This window comes from Sarcophilus harrisii, chromosome 5 (genome assembly GCF_902635505.1).
Source record: "Sarcophilus harrisii chromosome 5, mSarHar1.11, whole genome shotgun sequence".
Taxonomy (NCBI): Eukaryota; Metazoa; Chordata; class Mammalia; order Dasyuromorphia; family Dasyuridae; genus Sarcophilus; species Sarcophilus harrisii.
In genome coordinates this window covers 94,007,131-94,032,332 of record NC_045430.1, presented here as the reverse complement: position 1 = coordinate 94,032,332, position 25,202 = coordinate 94,007,131, and the positions used below count along the sequence as shown (strand labels likewise).

Below are 25,202 nucleotides of genomic sequence, written 5' to 3'. Positions count from 1 at the left end.
ATCAGCTGATAGCCCAAATCAAGGAATGACAGGAACATAAGGATTTGACAGATGTATCAAAATGTGGGATGTAATCAGGATTACACTAGTAATAGGCAAATGACAGAAAATAGGCATTAGGGACTGCAGGTTCTAGTACCTAGAGAAATTGAGATTGTAATACTTAAATTCTAGTTCTAAAGAAACTGAGGTACTGGGCAGAGAATCAATAAGCTTTTATTAAGAATCTACTTTTATGTGCCAAATGCTGTACTAGACACTAAGGCTATAAAAACAAATATGAAAGTCCCTAACCTCAAGGAGTATATATTTGAGGGAAACAACATGTATTTGGCAGCCAGTTAAATAATCAAGGTTTGATGTGGCACTGGAGCTCAAGGGAGTAGATTGGGATTGTATACATAGATCTGAAAGTTATTTACTTAAAAATAATAATTGAACTCATAGGAATTGGTGAAAATGAAAGTATAGGTTGAAAGGGATTCAGGACGAAACTTTGGTTCCTAAATTTTGGGGAAGGGAGCATGCTATTTATAATGATTCAGTAAAGGAGCCTGCAAAATATATAGGGACTGGACCTAGCATTTCACTGGAATACTGAACTTCAAAGTGAGGAAACTCCCTTTATCAGTGTGGGCTATCATCTTTTCTGTGACTTGTAGTATTAGAAAGTTGTCTAGGGCACTGAGGGATTAAATCATTTGCCCATAAATACAAACTAAAATTTTTGGCGGGTAGTGTTAGCACTTTAGGATGAGAGAGAACCAGGAAACATTCACTTAAAAGAGTGCTTGAGTAGTTTTGAAGCAAACAAATAATTATAAAGAAGTGGGAGTATATTTGAGGCATGGGGGACAAAGTGCAAAAGTGCAGAGTTAGGAGAATGAAGTGTTATATTTGATGAACATTAGGAATAACTTGGATGGAACATAGCATTTGGGGAAAGAAATAATGCATATTATAATAGGATTATAAAAGTAGGTTGTTTATAACTTTAAAACCTAAATAAAAGGTTTTATATTTGATCCTAGAGGCAATTAAGAGACCTTGGATTTTTTTTTTTAAGTAGAGTAGTGACATGGTCAGGTTTTTACTTCAGGAAAATTACTTTGACATTTGTGTGGAGGATGGTCTGAATATGGAGGAGGCTTAAAGAAGAGAGACCAATTAAGAGTTTAAACACAGTCTGGAAAAGAGATAAGAATCTAAACTAGAGTGTTGGCTATATGTGTGGTGAGAATGGATTCAACATGAAAAGAATGGATTCAAGAAATATTATGGAGATAAAATATTAAGATCTGGCAACTGACTGGTTATGTTGGTGAATCAGAGAGAGAAGTCAAGGATGATACTGAAGTTGAGAACCTGGATGTCTGAGAGGATGATGATGCCAGTAAGAATAACAGGGGGTTTGAAAGAGAAAAGCATTTTAGAAATTTGGGAATGAGCTATGTTTTGGACATGTATTTGGCAGCCAGTTAAATAATCAAGGTTTGATGTGGCACTGGAGCTCAAGGGAGTAGATTGGGATTGTATACATAGATCTGAAAGTTATTTACTTAAAAATAATAATTGAACTCATAGGAATTGGTGAAAATGAAAGTATAGGTTGAAAGGGATTCAGGACGAAACTTTGGTTCCTAAATTTTGGGGAAGGGAGCATGCTATTTATAATGATTCAGTAAAGGAGCCTGAGAATAAGTGGTCAGAAAGGCAGAAAGGAACCAAGGGAAAGCAAAAAGCCTCTAATCCAGATCCTTCATTTTACAGGGACCTGAGGTAATATAAAAACAGTGAACAAGGCAAGTGCTGCTAAAAGATCAAGAAGGATGAGGCTTGAATCTAAATCACATGTCATAATTGTTCCTTCAGTATTCCTTAGTGTTTGGTTAGAGAATATTTTTCAGACGACCAAAAAAGGAAACACAAGACACTAGTCATCTAAGACAGGGAATATTTTTATTCAAAACCCATCAGATAACTGGCCAGCCTAGGTCATCCGCAACATTTCCACATTTAAAGAATAGATCAGTAATTGTATATTCAAGTATATACTATTGCATACAAATTAACTGATCAGCCAAAACTTGTCAATGTTTGAAATAGTATGTGATTCCCTGTGAAGCAGCATCCCTGTGATACTTTAGTACTCCTCTCCTTCCTCTTCACCCTCTCCTTCAACAGAATCCACACCCACCTCCTCATAATCTTTCTCCAGGGCAGCCATATCCTCCCGGGCCTCAGAGAATTCTCCTTCCTCCATGCCTTCCCCTACATACCAGTGCACGAAGGCACGCTTAGCACATCAGATCAAATTTGTGGTCCAGGCGAGCCCAGGCTTCAGCAATGGCTGTGGTGTTGCTCAACATGCACACAGCCCGCTGTACCTTGGCCAGGTCACCCCCAGGAACCACAGTGGGAGGCTGGTAATTAATGCCAACCTTGAAGCCAGTTGGACACCAATCCACAAACTGGATGGTACGCTTTGTCTTGATGGTGGCAATAGCAGCATTGACATCTTTGGGAACCACATCACCACGGTAGAGCAGGCAGCAAGCCATGTATTTACCGTGGCGAGGGTCACATTTCACCATCTGGTTGGCAGGCTCAAAGCAAGCATTGGTGATCTCTGCTACAGAAAGCTGCTCATGGTAGGCTTTCTCAGCAGAGATGACTGGGGCATATGTGGCCAGAGGGAAATGGATACGGGGATAGGGCACCGTTGGTCTGAAATTCTGTCAGATCAACATTCAGGGCACCATCAAATCGGAGAGAGGCAGTGATGGAGGACACAATTTGGCCTATCAGCCGATTCAGATTAGTGTAGGTTGGACGTTCAATGTCAAGGTTTCTGCGGCAGATATCATAGATAGCCTCATTGTCTACCATGAAGGCACAATCAGAGTGCTCCAGGGTAGTGTGAGTGGTCAGAATGGAGTTGTAGGGCTCAACTACAGCTGTGGAAACCTGAGGGGCTGGATAGATGGAAAATTCCAGCTTGGACTTCTTGCCATAATCGACAGACAGACGTTCCATCAGCAGAGAGGTGAAACCAGAACCAGTCCCACCGCCAAAGCTGTGGAAAACCAAGAAGCCTTGAAGACCTGTGCACTGATCAGCCTATTAGAAAAGAATCAAAGGAACAAATAATTGGTAATTGTTACAAGGCATTTTCATGGACTATAACCTACTCTTTTGTAAACAGAGCTTATTCAAAACATTTTTATTTTTCTGTTATTTATCTTTTGTCAGGGGAAGGGGGCCTAGATATGTGATTTCTTTGATTTGGAGAAATTTACATGGTCTTAATTTCCCCCTACTAAGTCTCCTTGGATGTGTTTATTTAGCACTTTTCTTAATTGAAAAACGTAATTTTTTGATAAAATGATAATGGGAATTCAACCTATTTCTTCCCTATGTGATTACAATTCTGATAAAAAGAAATCCTGAAGAGTCAAAAACCTCATTCTATTTTATACAGTAATGTTTTTTTTTTTTTAAATGTTGGGAGGTTACCTCACTCCTTTCCCCCCCCCCCATCCCTCCCAAACCATTTTGAAATGAAATATACCAGCTTCCGAATCCTGTCTAGAACTAGATCGATGATTTCCTTTCCAATAGTGTAGTGCCCACGGGCATAGTTATTGGCAGCATCTTCTTTCCCGGTGATCAGCTGCTCAGGATGGAAGAGTTGGCGATAGGTTCCAGTGCGAACTTCATCTGAAAAGACAGAAAAGGAGAAAATTAAGGTATAAAACCATTCAAGTAAGAATCATTCTGATTTATCTTATTAACAAGGTAAAGACAAATGGTCAACAATTGAAAGGAGATATTTGTTTTGCTTAAAAAGGTTTCTTCTAGGTTTTACATAGTCAAAGTGGAACCAATTCTACAAATAGTTTCATCTAAGACAAATGGAATTGTTTACAATAAAGTTTAATTTTAGGATTGGTTTATTATAAATTGACACCTGGGATTTAGGGAATTATAATTAAACATACCAATAACAGTTGGTTCTAGATCTACAAACACTGCTCTGGGGACATGTTTGCCAGCTCCCGTCTCACTGAAGAAGGTGTTGAAGGAGTCATCTCCTCCCCCAATGGTCTTGTCACTTGGCATCTGACCATCAGGCTGGATACCATGTTCCAAACAGTACAGCTCCCAGCAAGCATTGCCAATCTGGACACCAGCTTGGCCAACGTGGATAGAGATGCACTCACGCTGCAGAAAAGGAAAAAAAAAAAAAAAAAAAAAAAAGAATAAATTGAAAAATTAGACTGATTTAAAAAGGTATTGCTATTCTTCAGGTTTACTTGAGAAATGACACTTATTATAAATATTAGAAAGCAATCTCTATAAATATTATGGTTGGGTGTGGTCTGAATAATCCTTCATTGGCTACAGCAGCACTTTGTCCAAATCCATTGTTCATACTGCAGTGTATAAATAAATCATGTAAAAATAATAACTTGTGGAAATTTTTGAAATGTTTTATGGGAGAAGAAGCACAAAGTCAAGGATATATGGATTTTAATTATAGATTATATGGATATTAATTATGGATTATATAATTGGTCCACCACATCTTATTTTTCTTACATTTTCCCCCCAAGGTCTAAAAAACCTTGGTTTTCACTCTATTCTTTTATCCTTAAGGGTGGGACTTCCATTTAAGCAGGGTTTTTCAATATATTTCAGTATAGCCATCTGTTTTGTTACTGAAAAGGGGAGGCCACACCCAATCTGGAAACACTGGATTCAATCAGAGCTAAAAATCAATAAAAGCTAACTGTCTCTTTGCTGCATTGTTGCATTTTCTCTACCTGGTGTCTGCTTTGCACCTACTGCATTATTTTAATATAGCCATCTCTAAGTCCAGCAACTGGCTGAATGATCTCATTATATTATTTTGCCAATTCTTCTCTTCTCACCCCCTTTCAGATCTTGCATGTGAATAATTGAAATGAATCAATGAAGTGGCACCAGAACAAAAGACAACCTTCATACTATATGCCAGAAGAGAGGGAACTGGCAAGAAAAATGTTATCTTTCTTTGTCGACATCAATATTTTATTGTTTTTTTTTCCTTTTTCTATTTTTCAAACATTTCTCTATAAGTGCTGAGAAAAAGACAATTTCTTTAAAAACAGAATTCCTTTATTCTTCCCAAACTCAAAAGAAGAAAAAAAAAGAAGCAACTATCATAAGGTTTGGATTGTTTCAAATTTCTGGTGCATTTCAATATATCCTGCTTCTGTGGAATATTTTGATCACACCCACTAGAGAGTTCTCTTTGTCTCCATCTTCTTTAGGGCATCCATTTCTACTGTCTATTCACTGACAGATTTCTCGAACTGGTGGAAGCAGAGACAAGACAGTTCCCCAGGGTCCTGAAAGGACTGCACTTTACCCCGCCTTGCAAAATGAACATTTTGTTTGCTCTGGGAGAGCTGTCAAGGCAGAAAACCTTTGGGCTTGCCAGGCTGAACCGAGATTAGCAACCCAGACGTTTCACAATTTGGGGGGGTTGGGGTAGGGAGAAAAAAACCCCAATTCTCTCGCTCATTCGAAAAGGCTATTTTTATGTGATCGTTAACCAAATTTATTAATAGACTTTTTGCAAATAATAAAGATTTCCTGCTCAAGAGCACAGCGATTCCAAGAGAATACACACACACACACAAAAGCGAACAAAACTCCTCCTCCCTACTCCACCCTTACTTGCTCTAGCAAAACCAGCATTTTACGGGGAAAATGTGTATTCTTGCTTTTTTTTTTTTTTTTTTTTTACATGACAATCTCATTTTTGTTGGTTTGATTTTTATGAACTCTATTCTTTGCTAGTCTCTCTAATGCTCCTGTCCCCGCCCCCCGCCTCACTCCGGCCCCACCCAAGACAGCAGTCTAGGGGGATGGGAGCAGCCAGCCTGAAAGTAACAAGAGCACATAAATATACATGAGGCAGTAGAACTATCCCAGTTCCCAGCCGCAGGACATTGCATCATCCCTCACAGACAGTCTGCAGTGACCAGCCCTATGCAGCCCTGAAAAGTCTCCAGCCTTTACTCCCAAACCCCTCCCTTCTCCTTTGTTCTTCCTCCGGCTTTTCCGGCGCTCTGTCCCCATTCTGTTTCGCACCGCCATGTCTACGTACTAAGGCTTAAGGGAAGAAGTCTGGTACAAGCACAAACAAAGCATCGGTCCTAAGAAGCTGCAAATAAAATGGACTTGAGGGTCGCAAGTAACACAATCAGCCACCTTCACAAAGTCCCTAGGGAGGACACAAGAAAGGAGAGGGAACCTTACCATGATTGCTGCTTGGCTGCTACCGAGTCGAGGGGTGAGAAGAGAGGCCGATGCTTCTTACAGCGCGACTCTTAGGAGGTCGATGTAAGAGAACTTACTGCACATGGTCCAATACAGCTCCCTATATACAATTCTGTCACCATGGGGATGGGCCAGGGTTTTTTCCAGTTGGTCCAGATCCCTCAATCTGCCTGGAGAAGCCGAGTCCAGAGAATTGTGATTGGTGCACACGAAATGGGATGAGGTAATCTTTTCCCCACCCCTTTTTCCTCTAGCATCCATAGCCTGTTTGCATCCTTCAGACAAAGAGACCAAGCAAAGCAGTTAGCCAAGCAAGCATCCATCATAGGGAGTGTCGGGGAGGGAGGGGGGGAGGGGGGAGAGGGAAGAGAGGAAGAAAGGAAAGGAGAAAATTGTGGTTGGAAGAGTTTATACTGATTAAACCACAAAACGTTGAAGCCACCTTTGTAGGAGGATTAGTTCTTGAAAAGCAGAATGTCTGTATTGAAGTAAAATAATGAACAAAAAAATGATCTCAGCCCTCTCTCCCTCTTTTAGGAAATAAATTGCAGTAGCCATTAGGTGAGGGTCACGATTGAAACTTTTTTTTAAGCTTTAAAAATGAAGTGTGAAGGGAAGCGAAATGATGCCTGGAAAGATCTGGGAAAAGATTATTTGTTTTTTAAGGTGCAGCTCCAGCTGTAACTTTATTGCAGAATTATTTCCAAACCATTCCAAGATATTTCTGAGCCTTGTTTTATGACCAGATAAATGGATAGTATACGTATAAAATAATTTCATTCAAGAATACCAAATAAGAAGTCTCTACAGGAACGTGTACACAACCCCCCCCTCCCCATAGATCCAAAGAGAGAATGATCTAGATTTAATGAACATATTTTGAAAATGGGAAGGGAATAGTTTCTATTAAATAGAAAATGTTCCTTTAACAGTAGTCTGTTTGAAAATATCGTGTTTGTTTTATTGCACCTTAAAAGAGATCAACCTTTTTTTTTTTTTTTTTTTTTTTTTTTTTGGCTCAATACTGAAGAAAATAAAATATAAGAATGATTGGGTATAACAACAGTGCTGTGTGAACAGTCATTGTCTATCTTTCTATGTGCTGGGGAAATAATAAATACTAGAGAACTGAGACCACCATATAGGACAAAAGATGGGTTGCAAAAAAAATGCTTGAGCATACAGGAATGAATAAATTGGCATTTGTGTAATCAAACCTCTGAACACTGAAATTTGTAGTTTTTAATTTAGTCAAATTTCAGATTCTTTTGTGCTCTGTATTTGTATTTTGACAATTTGTATTAGAGATACATATTGCTATTGAATAGGCTCTGAATTGCTCATGAGCCCCATAAATCATCCAGACAGGCTCTGCTTCTCAGAAACCAGACTGCTGTTCCTTTTTTTTTTTTCCATGTAAAAATGCTATATTGTAAATATTGATTGTTAATGCAGAATTAGGTTTGAAACTAGGGCAGTGCTTTGACAATGCAGATGAAAAATAAAAAAAGGAAAGGGATTAGTTATTTTATTTACCTCAACTGGCCATATTTTCTTAAGCAGATACGTTTTTCCTTCTGTCAGAGACATATTGGAGTTCCAGGCATTATTTGCAGTGTTCTGCAGACCCCATTAATTCCCTTAGGACTAGCAAGCAGGGAGTGGCACAGAGGAAAGAAAGAAGGGTCAAAGAGAGACAGCTGGTGCAGGTTGTAATCTAAGAACCAGCTATTTGTCTAGCTTGTAATTCAGATTTTCTTCATCAGGTCAAATTTTGTACATATAGGAAAAAATTATAAGTTTATTTTATCTAGTTCTGTGTTCCATAAGAACAGCTTCACCTTTTCATTTTGGTTTCATTTCTTTGTCTTCAGCTAGCTTTCAGTAAAAAGACAAGATCAAGAGAAAGCTATAGAATTCCCTGAATACATTCCCCTTTATTCCAGAAATGCAAGTAATAAATAAAATAAAAAATAAAGGGCACAAATTAGCTGAATTTTTAATTCAAGTGCTTCTTTTAACATTCTGAGAGTAACATAAATTCCAACACTACTGAACTACTGCACTGCGCATAATTTCAGTTCCTTCTTTAGATAAAGGGAACCGCCCTGAATTTGGTTTACTTTTGTGATACAAAAGCTTGATGAAAAAACACACCATCTCCCCAGTTCTTTGTGTAGTTTACAGGTGACTAAGAAAGAGGGAGAATTCTTAGAAATGAATTCTTTGTAAATTATATCAGAGCCATTATATACTTTATGTAAACGAACTTTTAGCTGTGCATTATTAACTGTAAGATCTAGGTCAAAAAAAAAAAAGACTCCATGTGAGGGTTGGGAGCTATTAAATATTTAAATGGTAGAGCAGAGAAATATTTAATCTATTTGTTTCTCATTATCACACTTCTTCAATGTGCAGATTGTAGCAAAATAAAAAAAAATATTTGTGCAAATTCATATAATATTTAGTGCCAGTTTTTACCTTGGACTAACAGATTTTTTTGTTAGCAGACAGGCAGTGTCTACTACAACCTATGTAATGTTGGTAGATATTTTAAATTATTTCGGTCTCACTGTCTCACTGCAAGTTGAACTGCATCCCCTGCAAGGTTCCTTTTGTCTAAATTCTATGGCTCATGCTTATAAGTATAAAAAATGAAACAAGAGAAAAGAGAGAGCTCTATGGATTTTCACTTGGTTTTTATAACTTCATATTATTAATGATTAAAATATTTTTACTATTATATTGAGGGGTAGAGAGTTGATCATGAAACCTTCTAAACTAGCTGATAAAGTTACAGAGTGTTAAGAGACAGGGAGACAATGAGGTATTAAGGTCTTAAATGACGTTCAAAGAAATACCTCTATTTTGTAACCTAGATCTGTGATAGAGGCCTATGATCTGTAGTTTTAGGACTGTGCATGCATAGAGCACCTTGAAGTTGGGGTAATTACTCCTCCCCCACTGAGTATGTGTTGGAGGGGATAACCTAAAAGGAGTGTTTACATATGACTACCAACTACCAAGTTTCATTTGACTACCAAAATTAAAAAGACTCCTTCATTAGCTGGGACATAGAAAGAAACATTCTTTTAATTAATTACTCCCTTCTAGTATTCACAAGACCTCCAGTCCATTTGAGTCACTCTGAGGATCTGAAATTATACTAAGAATTGGTCCTCTGGTCCTTCCCTGAGCATAAGTATCTGTAAAACATTTGGCTCAATCAATACTTGATTTAGTCTTTTTTTGCATTGTTATATTTTTTTAGATTATATATATATATATATACACTCTTTTTTTACATGTTTCCATATGATAAGATTGTAAGATAAAAATCAGAACAAAAGAGAAAAACTGAGGAAAAAAATAGAAGAAAAAAGGGCATGAAAATGCATTGCTATGTTCTTGAAACATAACTTGGTAGTTATGGTCTTGGAAAGTTTTACTCCCTATTCTAACCTTCAGAAGCCCACATGTGACATACACCTCACTATTCTCATTCCTCAGGAAGAAGCTGTCAGCCTTGCTGGGAGGGTTCTACAGAATTTGGCACACAGTAAGTACTTAACAAATGCTTGTTTTTTTCCTTCAACCTCAAATAAATCAGAGTGAAGCTAGCCTTTGGCTTGCAGAATGAATGACCATGCTCCGAAGTGAGCCAAGGTAGGTGTCAACTCCAATGAGTGTGAGCTCTGGCATTTGAGAAGAGAACCAACTATAGAAGAGGAACCTACCACTTGGCAGGAAAGAGGAGATCTCTCTCTCCCCAAACCCATTGAAAAAAATGTTTAGAATAAATGTATAAGGCATACTACAAACAGCAGGGAATAGTTGCAGAGAATGAAGAACCAAATGAAACAATATGGCCTGCAGAGACATCATGCCCAGAGTGGGGTAATGTAAAGGCATAATGAAAAAAAGAATGATGTTTTAACAGTCCTGCAGTATCAGAGGCATGAGTTACCTCAACTACATGTATTTCCTGTATGCCTCTCTGTTAAGATATTCTTTGTGTGTGCCCCCAATATGCCCAAATCTGTGAGGATAATGTTTCTTTATTATTATTATTAAAGCCAATTATTTTCATAACATATGCACAGATAATTTTGAACATTCATCCTTGCAAAACCTTGTATTGCAAATTTTTTTCCTCCCTCCATCCCGGCTAGATGACAAATAATCCAATATGTTAAACATGTATAATTCTTTTATACATATTTCTACAATTATCATGCTGCACGAGAAAAATCAGATCAAAAAGGAAAAAAACAAGAAAAAAAACAAAATGCAAGAAAACAACAACAGCAAAAAGAGTGAAAATCCTATGTTGTGATCCACACTCAGTCCCCACATTTTTCTCTTTGGGTGCAGATGGCTCTCTTCATCACAAGACCATTGGAACTGGCCTGAATCATCTCATTGTTGAAAAGAGCCTTAACCATCAGAGATCATCTTAGAACCTTGTTGTTGCCATGTACAATGAATTTCCAGTTGTACTCATTTCACTTAGCATCAGTATAAATCTCATAGCATTCATGTAAATCTTTCCAGACCTCTCTGAAATCATCTTGCTGATCTTTTTTTATAGAATAATAATATTCCATAACATTCATATATCATAACTTATTCAGTTATTCTCTAACTGATCCACTCAGTTTCCAGTTTTTTTTTTTTTGCCACTGCAAAAAGGGGTGCCACAAACATTTTTGCACATATGCATCCCTTTCCCTGCTTTATGATCCCTTTGGATATAGGCTCAGCAGAGGCACTGCTGGATCAAAGGGTATGCACAGTTTGATAGTCCTTTGGGCATAGTTCCAAATTGCTCTCTAGAATGGTTGGTTCAGTACACAATTCCACCAACAATTATCAGTGTCTCAGTTTTCCCACATCCTTTCCGACATTATCTATTCCTGCAATTTTAGCCAATCTGAGAGGTGTGTAGCAGCACCTCAGAATTGTCTTAATTTGCATTGCATTAATTTGCATCAATAGTGATTTAGTGATTCATATGACTGGAAATGGTTTCAATTTCTTCACATGAAAATTGTCTTCATATCTTTTGACCATCTATCGATTGGAGAATGGCTTGAATTCTTATAAATTTGAGTCAGTTCTCTATATATTTTAGAATTGAGGCCTTTATCAGAACACTTGAATGTAAATTTTTTCCCACTTTATTGCTTCCCTTCTAATCTTGTCTGCATTGATTTTGTTTGTACAAAACCTTTTTAATTTAATATAATCAAAATTATCCATTTTGTATTCCATAATGTACTCCAGTTCTTCTTTGTCCACAAATTCCTTCCTTCTCCACAGATGTGAGAAGTAGACTATCCTTTGTTCTTTATTTATATCACTATGCCTAAATCATGAACCCATTTCCACCTTATCTTGATATAAGTTGTTAGGTGTGGGTCAGTGCCTAGGTTCTGCCATACTAATTTCCAGTTTTGAGGGGAATGTTTCAAAGCCACTGTTCCTACAGTGCCATCTTAGTAAATGACTTTGTTTTAATCTAATTAAGTATCCTGATAACTATTAAAAGTAAATGTAATAATAGAGGCCTGTGGTTTATAGTTTTGGAACTATGTATGCACAGGGTACTTTGAACCTGATTAAACCAGTGAGTGTAGGTTGGAAGGAATAGCTCAGATGGAGTCTTATATACTTTAAAGCATTTATTAAGCACCAGATATATCCAGCACTATTCCAGGTACATTGGGAAATAAAAAAGTAGAAGACATGGTCCTTGTCCTTGAGAAATTTATGTGATTTTAAAGGCATAGATGTAACCAAAAATATTGAAACTGATTTTCTCACACATATTAAGGAATCATACTCACTAGTTTATAGTCATACTTTGCACTTTTAAAAAACCACAAAAACCCAGCTAGATAGTAATTTAAGCAATTGAAATGAGAATGTGTTATGAAGATTAGAGAGATCTCCCTGCCTCTCTCCCACTTCAAAAGTTTCTGTAATTACAAGGTACAAAATCTTCATTGTCCTGAGCAGTACAACATATTTATTTATTTATGTTTAAAAATTATTTTGGTTTTTTTTTATAGTTTTTTATTTACAAATATATGCATAGGTAATTTTTCAGCATTGACAGTTGCAAATCCTTTTGTTCCAACTTTTTCTCTCCTTCCCTCCACCCCTTCCCCCAGATGGCAGGTTGACCAATACATGTTAAATATGTTAAAGTATACATTAAATACAATATATGTATACATGTCCAAACAGTTATTTTGCTGTATAAAGAGTTGGACTTTGAAGTAGTGTACAATTAGCCTGTGAAGGAAATCAAAAATGCAGGCGGACAAAAATAGAGGGATTGGGAATTCTATGTAATGGTTCATAGTCATCTCCCAGAATTCTTTCCCTGGATGTAGCTGGTTCCATTCATTACTACTCTATTGGAACTGATTTGGTTCATCTCATTGTTGAAGTGGGCTACGTCCTTCAGAATTGATCATTATATAGTATTGTTGTTGAAGTAAATAATGATCTTCTGGTCCTGCTCATTTCACTCAGCAGCAGTTCATGTAAGTCTCTCCAGGCCTTTCTGAAATCATCCTGCTGGTCATTTCTTACAAAATAATAATATTCCATAATATTCATATACCACAATTTATTCAGCCATTCTCCAATTGATGGGCATCCACTCAGTTTCCAGTTTCTAGCCACTACAAAGAGGGCTGCCACGAACATTCTTGCACATACAGGTCCCTTTCCCTTTTTAAAAATCTCTTTGGGATATAAGTCCAGCAGTAACACTGATGGGTCAAAGGGTATGTCCAGTTTGATAGCTTTTTGAGCATAGTTCCAAATTGCTCTACAGAATGGCTGGATATGTTCAAATTCCACCAACAATGTATTAGTGTCCCTGTTTTCCCATATCCCCTCCAACATTCCGCGTTATCTTTCCCTGTCATTCTAGCCAATCTGACAGGTATGTAGTGGTATCTCAGAGTTGTCTTAATTTGCATTTCTCTGATTAATAATGACTTGGAGCATCTTTTCATATAGTTAGAAATAGTTTCAATTTCTTCATCTGAGAATTGTCTGTTCATATCTTTTGACCATTTATCAATTGGAGAATGGCTAGATTTCTTATAAATTAGAGCCAATTCTCTATATATTTTGGAAATGAGGCCTTTATCAGAACCTTTGACTATAAAAATGTTTTCCCAGTTTATTGCTTCCCTTCTAATCCAACATATTGATTTAAATTCAAGGCATAAGTCATTGGTCCTGGATCCTTTGTAGGAGCAGATTTTTAACTAGAAGTAGGATAGAGATTGAAAGAAGAAGCTGGGAAGTAGTAAGACTTCCCTTCTAATCTTGCCTAGGCTCAGCCCTCAATAGAATATAGAAATCTTGGGGTTAAGGGAGGTATTGAGTATGTTGAAACTATGAAACAAAGAGTTTGAACTGTGTGACATTTAAGTTCTTCTACCTCTAAATTCTATGGGAATATGATCACAATAAGCTGGGGTTTGCCTACCTTATTTATGAATTTATGGAGAATTTAAATAGATCTTGAATATAGCTATAAAAGAAGTATTGAAGTTGAATTAGAAGAGAGGAAAAGGATATTTCATGTAGAGAAAGAAACATTTGCAACATCAGAAGCAGACAGGAGATTGGCTATCGCATATTTGAAGAGAGAGAAGGGAAAATAGAGAAAGACTGAGAGACAGACAGACTGACAGAGACAGAGACAGAAAGATAGAGACAGAGAGAGACAGACAGAGGCACACACATACACAGAGAAAGAGACAGAATGAGAGATAGAAAAAAACACACACATGCAGAGTGATTATATAGGTAAGTTGGGGTGAGATAATGAGAGGTTCAAGCTGAAGAGTTTGGAATTGGTCCTACAGACTGTGGGGAGCTATGATAGTTTTTTAAATAGTAGGATGACAGAATGAAAACAATATTTTAGAAAGACTAATATGGTGGAGATGTGCAGGCTAAAAAGAAAAAAAATGGAAATAGGGAGACTATTTAGGAGACTATCACAAATTAGGACAGTAAGCTTTTATTAAAATTATTTCTCTTTTTAGAATTGTGAATTTAATAATTTTACTGAGTTAGGCAATATAACACGACTTTCCTACTGAATGGTGATATGCAGAGGCCACAAGATCAAAGTCTTTATGACATGCATGGAGAAGATTCTCTTTAGTGTACATGTGTAAAATTCATGCCCTACCAAGATATAAAATTTCAAATAATTGGACAAGAAAGAAGTCTTAAATGACTGAATTCTGACATTAGGCTTTGGAGGTAAAGGATATTATTGCTTTATTTCTATCTCAGTCTTAGCTTTGTTAGCAATTTATGGACAACCAATTGTCTGTGACCATGTAATTTAACACAGTGAAAAATAAAGGGAAAAAGGTTTCAGGACTTCTTCCAGGGTACTGCCTCAAACATATCCCAGAAACTTCCTATAAGTACATCTAGGACTAAAACAAGTTAAGGCAAGGGAGAAATTGATCAGGGAGGATCAGAAGGTAGATTGGTCTTTTAGATTTCTCAAGAGTCCAGTAGGTTTATTTGCTTTCTTTTTCTTTTTTTGCTGACTTAATTTTTAAAATAAAAATGTAAATTGTGAACCTGTTCTTTTCCTTCTCTATCATAATTGTCTTATTTTTTTTTCTTTTTTTTTGGTTGCCCCTGGGATGCCAGATCTTCCTAGCTTATTTCCATATGACCCTCCCTTTTGTTTGTTTGTTTTTTAAGTTTCTCAGTGTATGAACAAGTCTCTTATTAGAGACTGGAAAGATAGTAGTGTTTTCAACATAAATAGCAATGTTTAGAAAAGGCAAGATTTAGAAGAAAAGATAACGAGTTCAGTTTTGAATATACTGAATATAGATATCTTTGGAACATCCAGTTTGACACATATACTAGACAATCAGTTGTACATCTTAGAGACATTAAGGCTTATATCCATAGATCTGGGCATGCTGGACTGCTGGAGCTGCTGAGGTTACAAAGAGAATCTGAGGTTATCAAGTATATGAAGAAAGGAGAGAAGAAAACCTAGAATAGAAACTTGGAAAATGCTTACAATTAGGTGTGTGATATTCATGATGAGCCAAGAGAAGGGAGTATCCACGGAGAGAAAGTAGTCAACAATCACAAATTCAGGAGAATAATCAAGAAAGATTAAGACCGAGGAAAGGCCAACAGATTGTGCAATTATTGATAACTTTTGAGGAAGCAGTTTTTATTGAGTAATTATATCCGAAGCTAGGTTAGAAAAGGTTGAGGAATAGGTTAGAGGAGAGGAAATCGTGGCAGTTAGGCAAGTTTTTCTTTATTTAAAAGTATTAATAGTATTTTATTTTTCCAAATTCATGTATAGATAGTTTTCAACATTTTTTTTAGAACTTTGTGTTCTAAATGTTTTTCCCTTCCTCTCTTACTACTTTCCTCCCTAAGACACCAAGAAACCTGATATAGGTTAAATATGTGTGATCCTTTTAGACATATTTCCATATTTGTCATGCTGTGCAAGAAAAATCAAACCAAAAAGGGTTGGGGGTAAAAGCCACGAGAAACAAACAAACAAAAATGTGAAAATTCTAGTGCTTTGATATACATTTAGTCTTTATAGTTCTCTCTCTAGATGCATTTTCCATTCCAAGTCTGTTAGAATTGCCTTGAATCACTTCATTGTTGAGAAGAGCCAAGTCCATCACAAATGATCATCACATAATCTTGTTATTGCTGTATACAATGTTCTCTTGGTTCTACTCGCTTCACTTAGCATCAGTTCATGTAAGTCTTTCCACACTTTTCTGAAATTATCCTGTTAATAATTTATTATAGAACAATACTATTCCATTACCCTTATAAAGCGTAACTTATCAGCCATTCCCCAATTGATGAGCATGCACTCAATTTCCAGTTCCTTGGCACTATAAAAAAGAACTGCTGCATTTTTTGCACATCTGGGTCCTTTTCCCTTTTTAATGATCTCTCTGGGACACAGACCCAGTAGTGAGACTGCTGGATCAAAGGGCATACACAGTATGATATCCCTTTGGGTTGCTCTCCAGAATGGTTTGATCATTTCACAACTCCATCAATAATGAGTGTTCCAGTTTGCCCACATCCCCTCCTATATTTATCATTATCTTTTCCTGTTTCTTAGCCAATCTGAGAAGTATGCAGTGGTACCTCAGAGTTAAAAACTTTTTCTAAGCATTTTTTGAGAAAAGAAGGCATTGTGTAGGAGAGTAATCCAGGAATGAGAGAGAAGAATGATGCTAAAGGACAAAGCACATAAAATGTTGTAGATTTGAAATGGGTTGAGATTAGAGAAGGAATTAATTCAAATCATAGCAAGCATAATTGTCTGGAAAAAGTACTAAGGAATGGAGAATTGTAAGATATGGGCAACAATGGTCATCTTTGCCAATATGGTGGGTATGAGGTGGAAACTCAAGTTTGTTTTAGTCCAAACTTTTCATATTTTTATTGGAAGTATTTTTGTATAGTTGATAACTTATCTTTCTTCTTTTGAAAACTGTTTACATCGTAGAACCAAGAGAACATTGTACACAAAAACAAGATTATATGATAATCGATTCTGATGAATATGGCTCTTTTTTTTATTTTTATTTTTTTATTTAATAGCCTTTTATTTACAGGATATATACATGGGTAACTTTACAGCATTAACAATTGCCAAACCTTTTGTTCCAATTTTTCACCTCTTACCCCCCCACCCCCTCCCCTAGATGGCAGGATGACCAGTAGATGTTAAATATATTAAAATATAACTTAGATACACAATAAGTATACATGACCAAAACATTATTTTGCTGTACAAAAAGAATCAGGCTCTGAATTATTGTACAATTAGCTTGTGAAGGAAATCAAAAATGCATGTGTGCATAAATATAGGGATTGGGAATTTAATGTAATGGTTTTTAGTCATCTCCCAGAGTTATTTTTCTGGGCATAGCTAATTCAGTTCATTACTGCTCCATTAGAAATGATTTGGTTGATCTCGTTGCTGAGGATGGAGGTCCATCAGAACTGGTCATCATATAGTATTGTTGTTGAAGTATATAATGATCTCCTGGTCCTGCTCATTTCACTCAGCATCAGTTCGTGTAAGTCTCTCCAGGCCTTTCTGAAATCATCCTGTTGGTCATTTCTTACAGAACAGTAATATTCCATAATTTTCATATACCACAATTTATTCAGCCATTCTCCAACTGATGGACATCCATTCAGTTTCCAGTTTCTAGCCACTACAAAAAGGGCTGCCACAAACATTCGTGCACATACAGGTCCCTTTCCCTTCTTTATAATCTCTTTGGGATATAATCCCAGTAGTAACACTGCTGGATCAAAGGGTATGCACAGTTTGATAACTTTTTGAGCATAGTTCCAAACTACTCTCCAAAATGGTTGGATTCGTTCACAACTCCACCAACAATGAATCAATGTCCCAGTTTTCCCACATCCCCTCCAACAATCATCATTATTTTTTCCTGTCATCTTAGCCAATCTGACAGGTGTGTAGTGGTATCTTAGAGTTGTCTTAATTTGCATTTCTCTGATTAATAATGACTTGGAGCATCTTTTCATATGACTAGAAATAGTTTCAATTTCTTCATCTGAGAATTGTCTGTTCATATCCTTTGACCATTTTTCAATTGGAGAATGGCTTGATTTTTTATAAATTAGAGTTAATTCTCTATATATTTTGGAAATGAGGCCTTTATCAGAACCTTTGACTGTAAAAATATTTTCCCAGTTTATTGCTTCCCTTCTAATCTTGTCTGCATTAGTTTTGTTTGTACAAAAACTTTTCAGTTTGGTATAATCGAAATTTTCTATTTTGTGATCAGTAATGATCTCTAGTTCTGCTTTGGTCATAAAGACCTTCCCCTTCCACAGGTCTGAGAGGTAAACTATCCTATGTTCCTCTAATTTATTAATAATTTCATTCTTTATGCCTAGGTCATGAACCCATTTTGACCTTATCTTGGTGTACGGCGTTAAGTATGGATCAATGCCTAGTTTCTGCCATATTAGTTTCCAATTTTCCCAGCAATTTTTATCAAACAGTAAGTTCTTATCCCAAAAGCTGGGATCTTTGGGTTTGTCAAAGACTAGGTTGCTATATTTGTTGACTGTTTTATCCCTTGAACCTAATCTATTCCACTGATCAACTAATCTATTCCTTAGCCAATACCAAATAGTTTTGGTAACTGCTGCTCTATAATATAATTTTAGATCTGGTACAGCTAAGCCACCATCATTTGATTTTTTTTTCATTAATTCCCTTGAAATTCTTGACCTTTTGTTTTTCCATATGAACTTTGTTGTTATTTTTTCTAGGTCATTAAAATAGTTTTTTGGGAGTCTGATTGGTATAGCGCTAAATAAATAGATTAGTTTAGGTAATATTGTCATCTTTATTATATTTGCTCGTCCTATCCAAGAGCATTTAATATTTTTCCAATTGGTTAGATCAGACTTAATTTGTGTGAAAAGTAGTCTGTAATTTTGCTCATAAAGTTTCTGATTTTCCCTTGGCGAACATGGCTCTTTTCAACAGTGAGATGATTTGGGTCAGTTCCAATGTCTTGTGATGCAGAGCGTCATCTGCAACCAGAGAGAGGACTATGGGAACTGAGTGTGAACTACAACATAGTATTTTCACTTTGTTGTTGTTTGCTTGCTTGCTTTTTGTTTTCTTTCTCATTTTTTTTTCTTTTTGATTTGATTTTTTTGTGCAGCATGATAATTGTGGAAATATGTATAAAAGAATTGTACATATTGGAGTACTTGCCATCCAAGGGAGGGGATTGGGGGGGAAAGGAGGGAGAAAAAATTGGAACACAATATTTTGCCAGGGTGAATGTTGAAAACTATGCATATATTTTGAAAATAAAAAGCTTTTAAAAAAAGAAAGAAAATTGTTTACATCAAACTGATCCTACCATTCTGGAAAGCACTGTGGAGCTATGCCCAAAGAGCTATCAAACTGTACATTTCTTTGATCCAGCAATGTTTCTTCTGGGGCTGTATCCCAAAGAGATCAATAAAGGAGGGAAAGAGACCCACATGTTTAAAAATGTTTGGCGCAGCCCATTTTGTAGTGGCAAGAAACTGGAAACTGAGTGGATGCCCATCAGTTGGAGAATGGATGTATAAATTATGGTATATGAATGTTTTGGAATATTATTGTTCTGTAAGAAACAATTAGCAGGATGATTTCAGAGAGGCCTGGAGAGACTGACATGAACTGATGCTAAGTGAAATTAATAGAACCAGGAGAACATTGTACCAGGAGAACTTAGCATATTCTTGTTATATTATGCTCTGATTAACGCTGATGGAGGTGGCTCTTTTCAGCAATTTGGGCCAATTCCAATAGACTTGTGATGGAGAGAGCCATCTGTATCCAGAAAGAAGATTGTGGGGACTGAATGTGGATCACAACATAGTATTTTCATCTTTTTGTGTTGTTTGCTTGCTTTTGGTTTTCTTTCTCATTTTTTCCCTCTTGATTTGATTTTTCTTGTGCAGCATGATAATTGTGGAAATATGTGTTGAAGAACTGTACATGTTTAACATATATTAAATTACTTGCTGTCTGGGGAGGATATAAGAGGAAAGGGGGAGAAAAAAATTTGGAACACAAGATTTTACAAAGGTGAATGTTGAAATCTATGTATATATTTTGAAAATAAAAAAATTCATTTGACCATTTGTTTATTGGATGAGGACTCTTGTTTTATATATGTATTTCAATTCCCTATAAATCTTGGCTATCAGGGAAAATTTCTAAAAAAGCAAACAATAAAAAACTCCCCTCTACATCAACTAACTGTTGTGTATACTTTATATCATTGGAAGGAGTGCTTGCCTTAGAAATGGGAGATTTGAGTTCAAATCTTGACTATACAGATAGTACAACTCTGGATAAACCACTTTACTTTTTTTATCTCAGTTTCTTCATCTGTAAACAGGATGATAATGCTTTCCTAACTTACCCTCATTGATTGTTATGACAACACTGTAAGTTTTAAAGCACTACATAGATATGAATTTGTATTAAGTTTATTTTGGGATATGTTGAGTTTGTGATATTGATAGGACATTTAGATGAAAATAACCAATCTGTCAATTGGCAATTCCAGACAGCAGTCCTCCATAGGAAGAAATCAGAAAGGAGATATAAATTTTGCAGTCAATTAATCAATTGATAGGCATCTATTAAGCACTAAGCACTGTATTAGATGCTAGAATTATAAAGATATAAGTAAAACAGGGAACAGAAATGCAAAATATATATAATAAATATATAACAAATACAAAATATATAAAAAGTAAACATTGATAATGGGGGGAGGGGGAGTAGTTAACATGGGACCAAGTAATACCTCAAGTAGGAAGTAATATAAACTGAACTTTGAAAGAAGCTTAGGGATTCTAAGATGAAGAGGTATGAAAGGTGTCACATTTCAAATGGCACATGGACAGATGGAATGTGGCTTGTAAGGGACAAAAGAAGGCCCTTTTGATTAGATTGTATAGTAAATGGGAAGTATAATGTAATAAGAATAGAAAGGACAGGTTGTGAGGAGTCTGAAATCCTGAATAGTGTTTGGATTTGCATGCAATAAGCTGCCACAAAAGCTTTGTTTTTAATATTTGTAAGTATATATTTTTCACTGAACACTAGCTATAAATTGAAATATTCCTTTGACAGCTATGTATGGACAAGATGGACAAGAAAGGGGAAAATCTTAAGAAAGGAAAACTAATTGGGAATTTGTTGCAATATTCTAGGCAAGAATCAGGGCCTGAATCAATCATAAGAGAAGGTGATCAGATGTGAGAGTTGCTGTAGAGGTAAAATCAACTGACTTGGATGGTGAGAGTAAAAATGACGTTGAAGCTGAAAATCTAGTGGGTTTGTTTTCAATATATTGATTTTAAGATGCCCATAGGATTTTTATTGGAAATATGCAATAGTGTGTTGGTGAAGAGGTACTGGAATTCAGTAAGGAAAGACTGGAGCTGGATATATATCTAGGAATCATCTCAGTAGAGATGATTTGTGAACCTTTAGGCACAGAGAGAGAGATAGAGAGACAGAGAGACAGACAGACTGACTGACAGACAGACAGACAAAGACAGAGACATAACAATAGCGAGAAAGAGAAATCCATAGTAGTAACAAAGACATAGAGCAGACAGAAAGACAGGGACAGAAGAGAGAATATATATAGAGAAGACATCTTCGGTTGGGCTATGTTGGGGAGTGATTGTGGGAAGAGCAATTTGCCAGATATTTAAAAAGGTATTGAACTTGGTGGAAAAAAAAAGTCACCTTTTCACCACAGCCTGGAGTTAAGGAAAGAATAGAGAATGATGTTAAGGGCTTTTGTGTAGAGGGCAGAACTTGGGAGAAGTATATCTGAAAGAAGTATACTTGAAACAAGGTGTTAACTCAGATGAGCTGATTGTTCTCTAATTCACATATATTCTTAGTACTTAGAATGGTGATGTAATGGTTTTCTAGTTCACACATAATCAGTATGCTGTAATGATGTAATTACAATAAGATATATATAGGCTAAGAAGGACTAGAAGATAAACATTCTATCTTTGACTATCCTCGTGGTAGCTCTCCTGCCTCCTGAACGATGAGGGGAACTGGCAGACTGGCAGACTGCTGGAAGAAACTGGGGACAGTCAGTCAGACTGTGAGTCAGATTGCTGGAAGAGACTGGGGAGCAGGCTGGTTCAAATTGGGAGACTGAAGGAGACAATAAAGACTTTGGACTATTCTTGTCCATTTTCATGGTGTCTATCTGCTGAGACCAAGGCCCTTCCGGAGAACCTCCAGAAAGCTAGCCCAAACATTACATTTTGGCTCCCAAACAGGGATGTAAGGGTTTCCACTCAGCAGTTCCACTGACACGATCATGAGTTCAGTGGAGAAGTCCCCATGACCTGGAAATAGGATGAGTACAAAAATAGACAAGCAGGAAACTTTGGTGGGGGTTAAACTAGTGTTTCAGCTGAAATGGGACAAATGTTTAGAAAAGAACTTTCCCTTCCCCAAGGGAAGTGTGTAAAATGCATAATTACGCTAATAAAGAACCAAGGTTTGATTGCAACTTGGAAGCAGATCACTGGACTCTTAAATATATTAGAGTGCACATTTTCTTGGCTATCTAAGGAAGAAAAATTAGAGCCAGATGTGTGGGAACTAGTGGGAGAGCAACTAATTGAATATTATAAAGCTATGGGTCCCGATACAATTCCTAAAGAAACATTCCTTATATACAACATAATACAATTAGTTTTAAGAAATCCCACAAGTTTTAAAATAAGGAAAAAGGAGAAAGGGCAGGAGGGGGATGATACTGACAAAGCAGCTGAAAACATGAAGAACTGGACAAGAAAGGAGTTAAGTACAGTGCTGATGAAATTAAGGTGCTTCTCAATCAGCACCATCCATGCAGCAGCTTTGTCCACCCCCATGACAAGATTACAAAAGGTATTAATTAAAGGGAAAAATGAAGGACAAGATATATCTGATTTTTAAATAGAAATGTACCCTGTGATTGAAGAGTTTGACTCTTCAGGTCAAGAAAAAAGAAAATACTCTCCATTTATTCTAGAAATTATCAAAGGTGTGAAAAAGGCTTGCACTCTTTATGGGGCTACATTGTCTAATGTTAAGATGTTATTAGAGAATTTGGCTTTTGAAGTTTTAACCCCTAATGATTGGAAATCTATAACAAGGACAAGTTTAGAAAGTAGACAATACTTGTTGTGGCTTTCTGAGTATAATGAACTCTGTAGAATACAAACCTAATGAAATAGGAAACCTGGAGTTAATATACCAGTCATCTTTGATCAACTAGCAGGTTTAGGTCCTTATGTAGACACTTTAGCACAGATTAATTACCCTATAGCAGCATATGAGCAAATTGTTTCTGTTGCTATCAAAACATGGGGCACCCTCCCAGGAAGAGAAGATAGAGGAGAAACCTTCACGAAAATAGCGCAAGGTCTGAATCAACCCTTTGCTGATTTCGTGGGACATCTGCAGACAGCTGTCATATGAAAATGTAGCAAGAAATTATGATAAGATAGCAAGTTGACTCTTTCTGAGGGGGAGAGGGAAGGAGGGAGAAAAATTTGAAGGCAAGATTTTGCCAAGGTGAATGTTGAAAATTATCTTTGTATGTATTTTGAAAAATAAAATGCTATTAGTGTAATAAATAAAGAAAGAATTTTTTAAAAGAAAAAATTAAATGCTTGTTGATTAGAAAGAAATTAAATTTTTAAAAGAAACAGTGAAGCAGAGGTGGGATGAGAATGACTGTGATGAGTGTGCACTGAATCAAGGGGTTGAGATGACCCTTCCTCCCCTTCAATATTTTTCTGGAGTTTATGCTTCACTTATTCTCTGTGAGCAGAAAAAGTTTACAAGGGAAAACAAGTCCTATGGCAGATAAGTACATACCTATAGTAGTTCCTCTTCCTCTCCTTTGATTTCTCTTCATCCTTTTGTCACTATTTAGTGAGATATATATAATAGACACACATATATCCATATATAAGTGTATATCTACTTACCTTGTCTGTCTATCTCTCTACCTATCTACCAGCAAATGTTAACTTGTATGTGTTGTTATGTAAGCAATGGAAATTGAGAACTAATACAAATACTAATAATAGAATGACACAGAAGATTCTTCTAATATCTATTGGAGGGACAAGTCATGAAGTAACTCAATGATGTACTCTCCCTAAGAATTGCCATGCCCAGTGCTGCTTTCTGCCACTGCTTCCTTAGCTAGCCTTAGGGGATAATGAGAAGAAGTGATTAATTACCTGAAATGAATGATATTTCCCTAGACCAGAGATATTTTTATTGGTGAGCTAAAAGTCTGAATTTGAAAGAGAAAGGAGTGTTCTTTCTCTATGAAACTTTAAGGAAGGAACAAATGGGTTCCTCGTTGTCCTTTCTCCTATTCAGTTGAGGTGATCCTATGTGTGTCCTGCAGTCAGGAAGGTTCAATTTTCTGAGTTCAAATTGGGCCGCAGATACTTACTAGCTATGTGATTTTGGGCAAGTTACTTAACTTTCTTTGCCTCAGTTTCCTCATCTATAAAATGAGTTGGAGAAGGTAATGTCAAACTATACCAGTATTTTTGGCAAGAAAATCCCACATGGGATCATAAAGAACTGGATATGACTGAAACACCTGAACAGCAACAGAAAACGGTTCACTCATTTTTAATGAATGCTTGTTCAGAATGCCATAAAAATCAGTGTGTCTTTATCTGGAGACAAAACACATTATGAAAGACAGAAAATAAGTGAGAATTTAAAAAATAGAAAATCCATGAGGGTGAGCAATGTTAGGTCACTAAGTTGTAAAACAAAGGAGGGGGGGAAATGTAGAGAGAGGATAAATTCATCAAGTTTGAATGCAACAACAAATTCTGTCCAGAAAGATTATTCCTTAAGTAGGTTATTGAGTTAGATAAAGCTGCAATTGCTTATGATTTGATTCATTTATGATCAGCTTGCTGCTAAACAGGCATACTTTGCTCCCAAGATCCAAAAGTTCCCAGCCTTCTATTCCTTACAACTTCTACTTCCCATGAGTCTTTAGTTCCTTCTTCTATCTAGGAAAACTATATTAATTTGACCTATAAAGAGCTATACATACATCCTTTCATTGTTCAAATTGTTCAGTCGTGTCGATTGTTTGTGATCCCAAGGACTACAGCATGCCAAAATTGTCCAAGGGGTTTTCTTGGCAAAGATTGCCATTTTCTTTTCC

General features: G+C 36.4%; 1 protein-coding gene and 1 long non-coding RNA gene across 2 annotated transcripts in view; one reads left to right on the top strand and one right to left on the bottom strand.

Annotated features, from left to right (window-relative positions):
• Positions 1–1,940: 1,940 nt before the first annotated feature.
• Positions 1,941–6,525, bottom strand: LOC105750812 (tubulin alpha-1A chain). The gene is given in 6 exon segments (XM_012551766.2): positions 1,941–2,303; positions 2,305–2,721; positions 2,723–3,120; positions 3,572–3,720; positions 4,002–4,224; positions 6,310–6,525. Coding segments are annotated over 6 exon segments (1,350 nt in total). The 5' UTR covers positions 6,313–6,525; the 3' UTR covers positions 1,941–2,143.
• Positions 6,435–25,202, top strand: part of LOC116419216 — a 69,155-nt gene continuing 50,387 nt past the window's right edge. The window contains exons 1-2 of the long non-coding RNA XR_004229466.1: positions 6,435–6,553; positions 9,841–9,889. This is a non-coding gene — a long non-coding RNA (uncharacterized LOC116419216). The remainder of the gene's footprint in view (positions 6,554–9,840; positions 9,890–25,202) is intronic.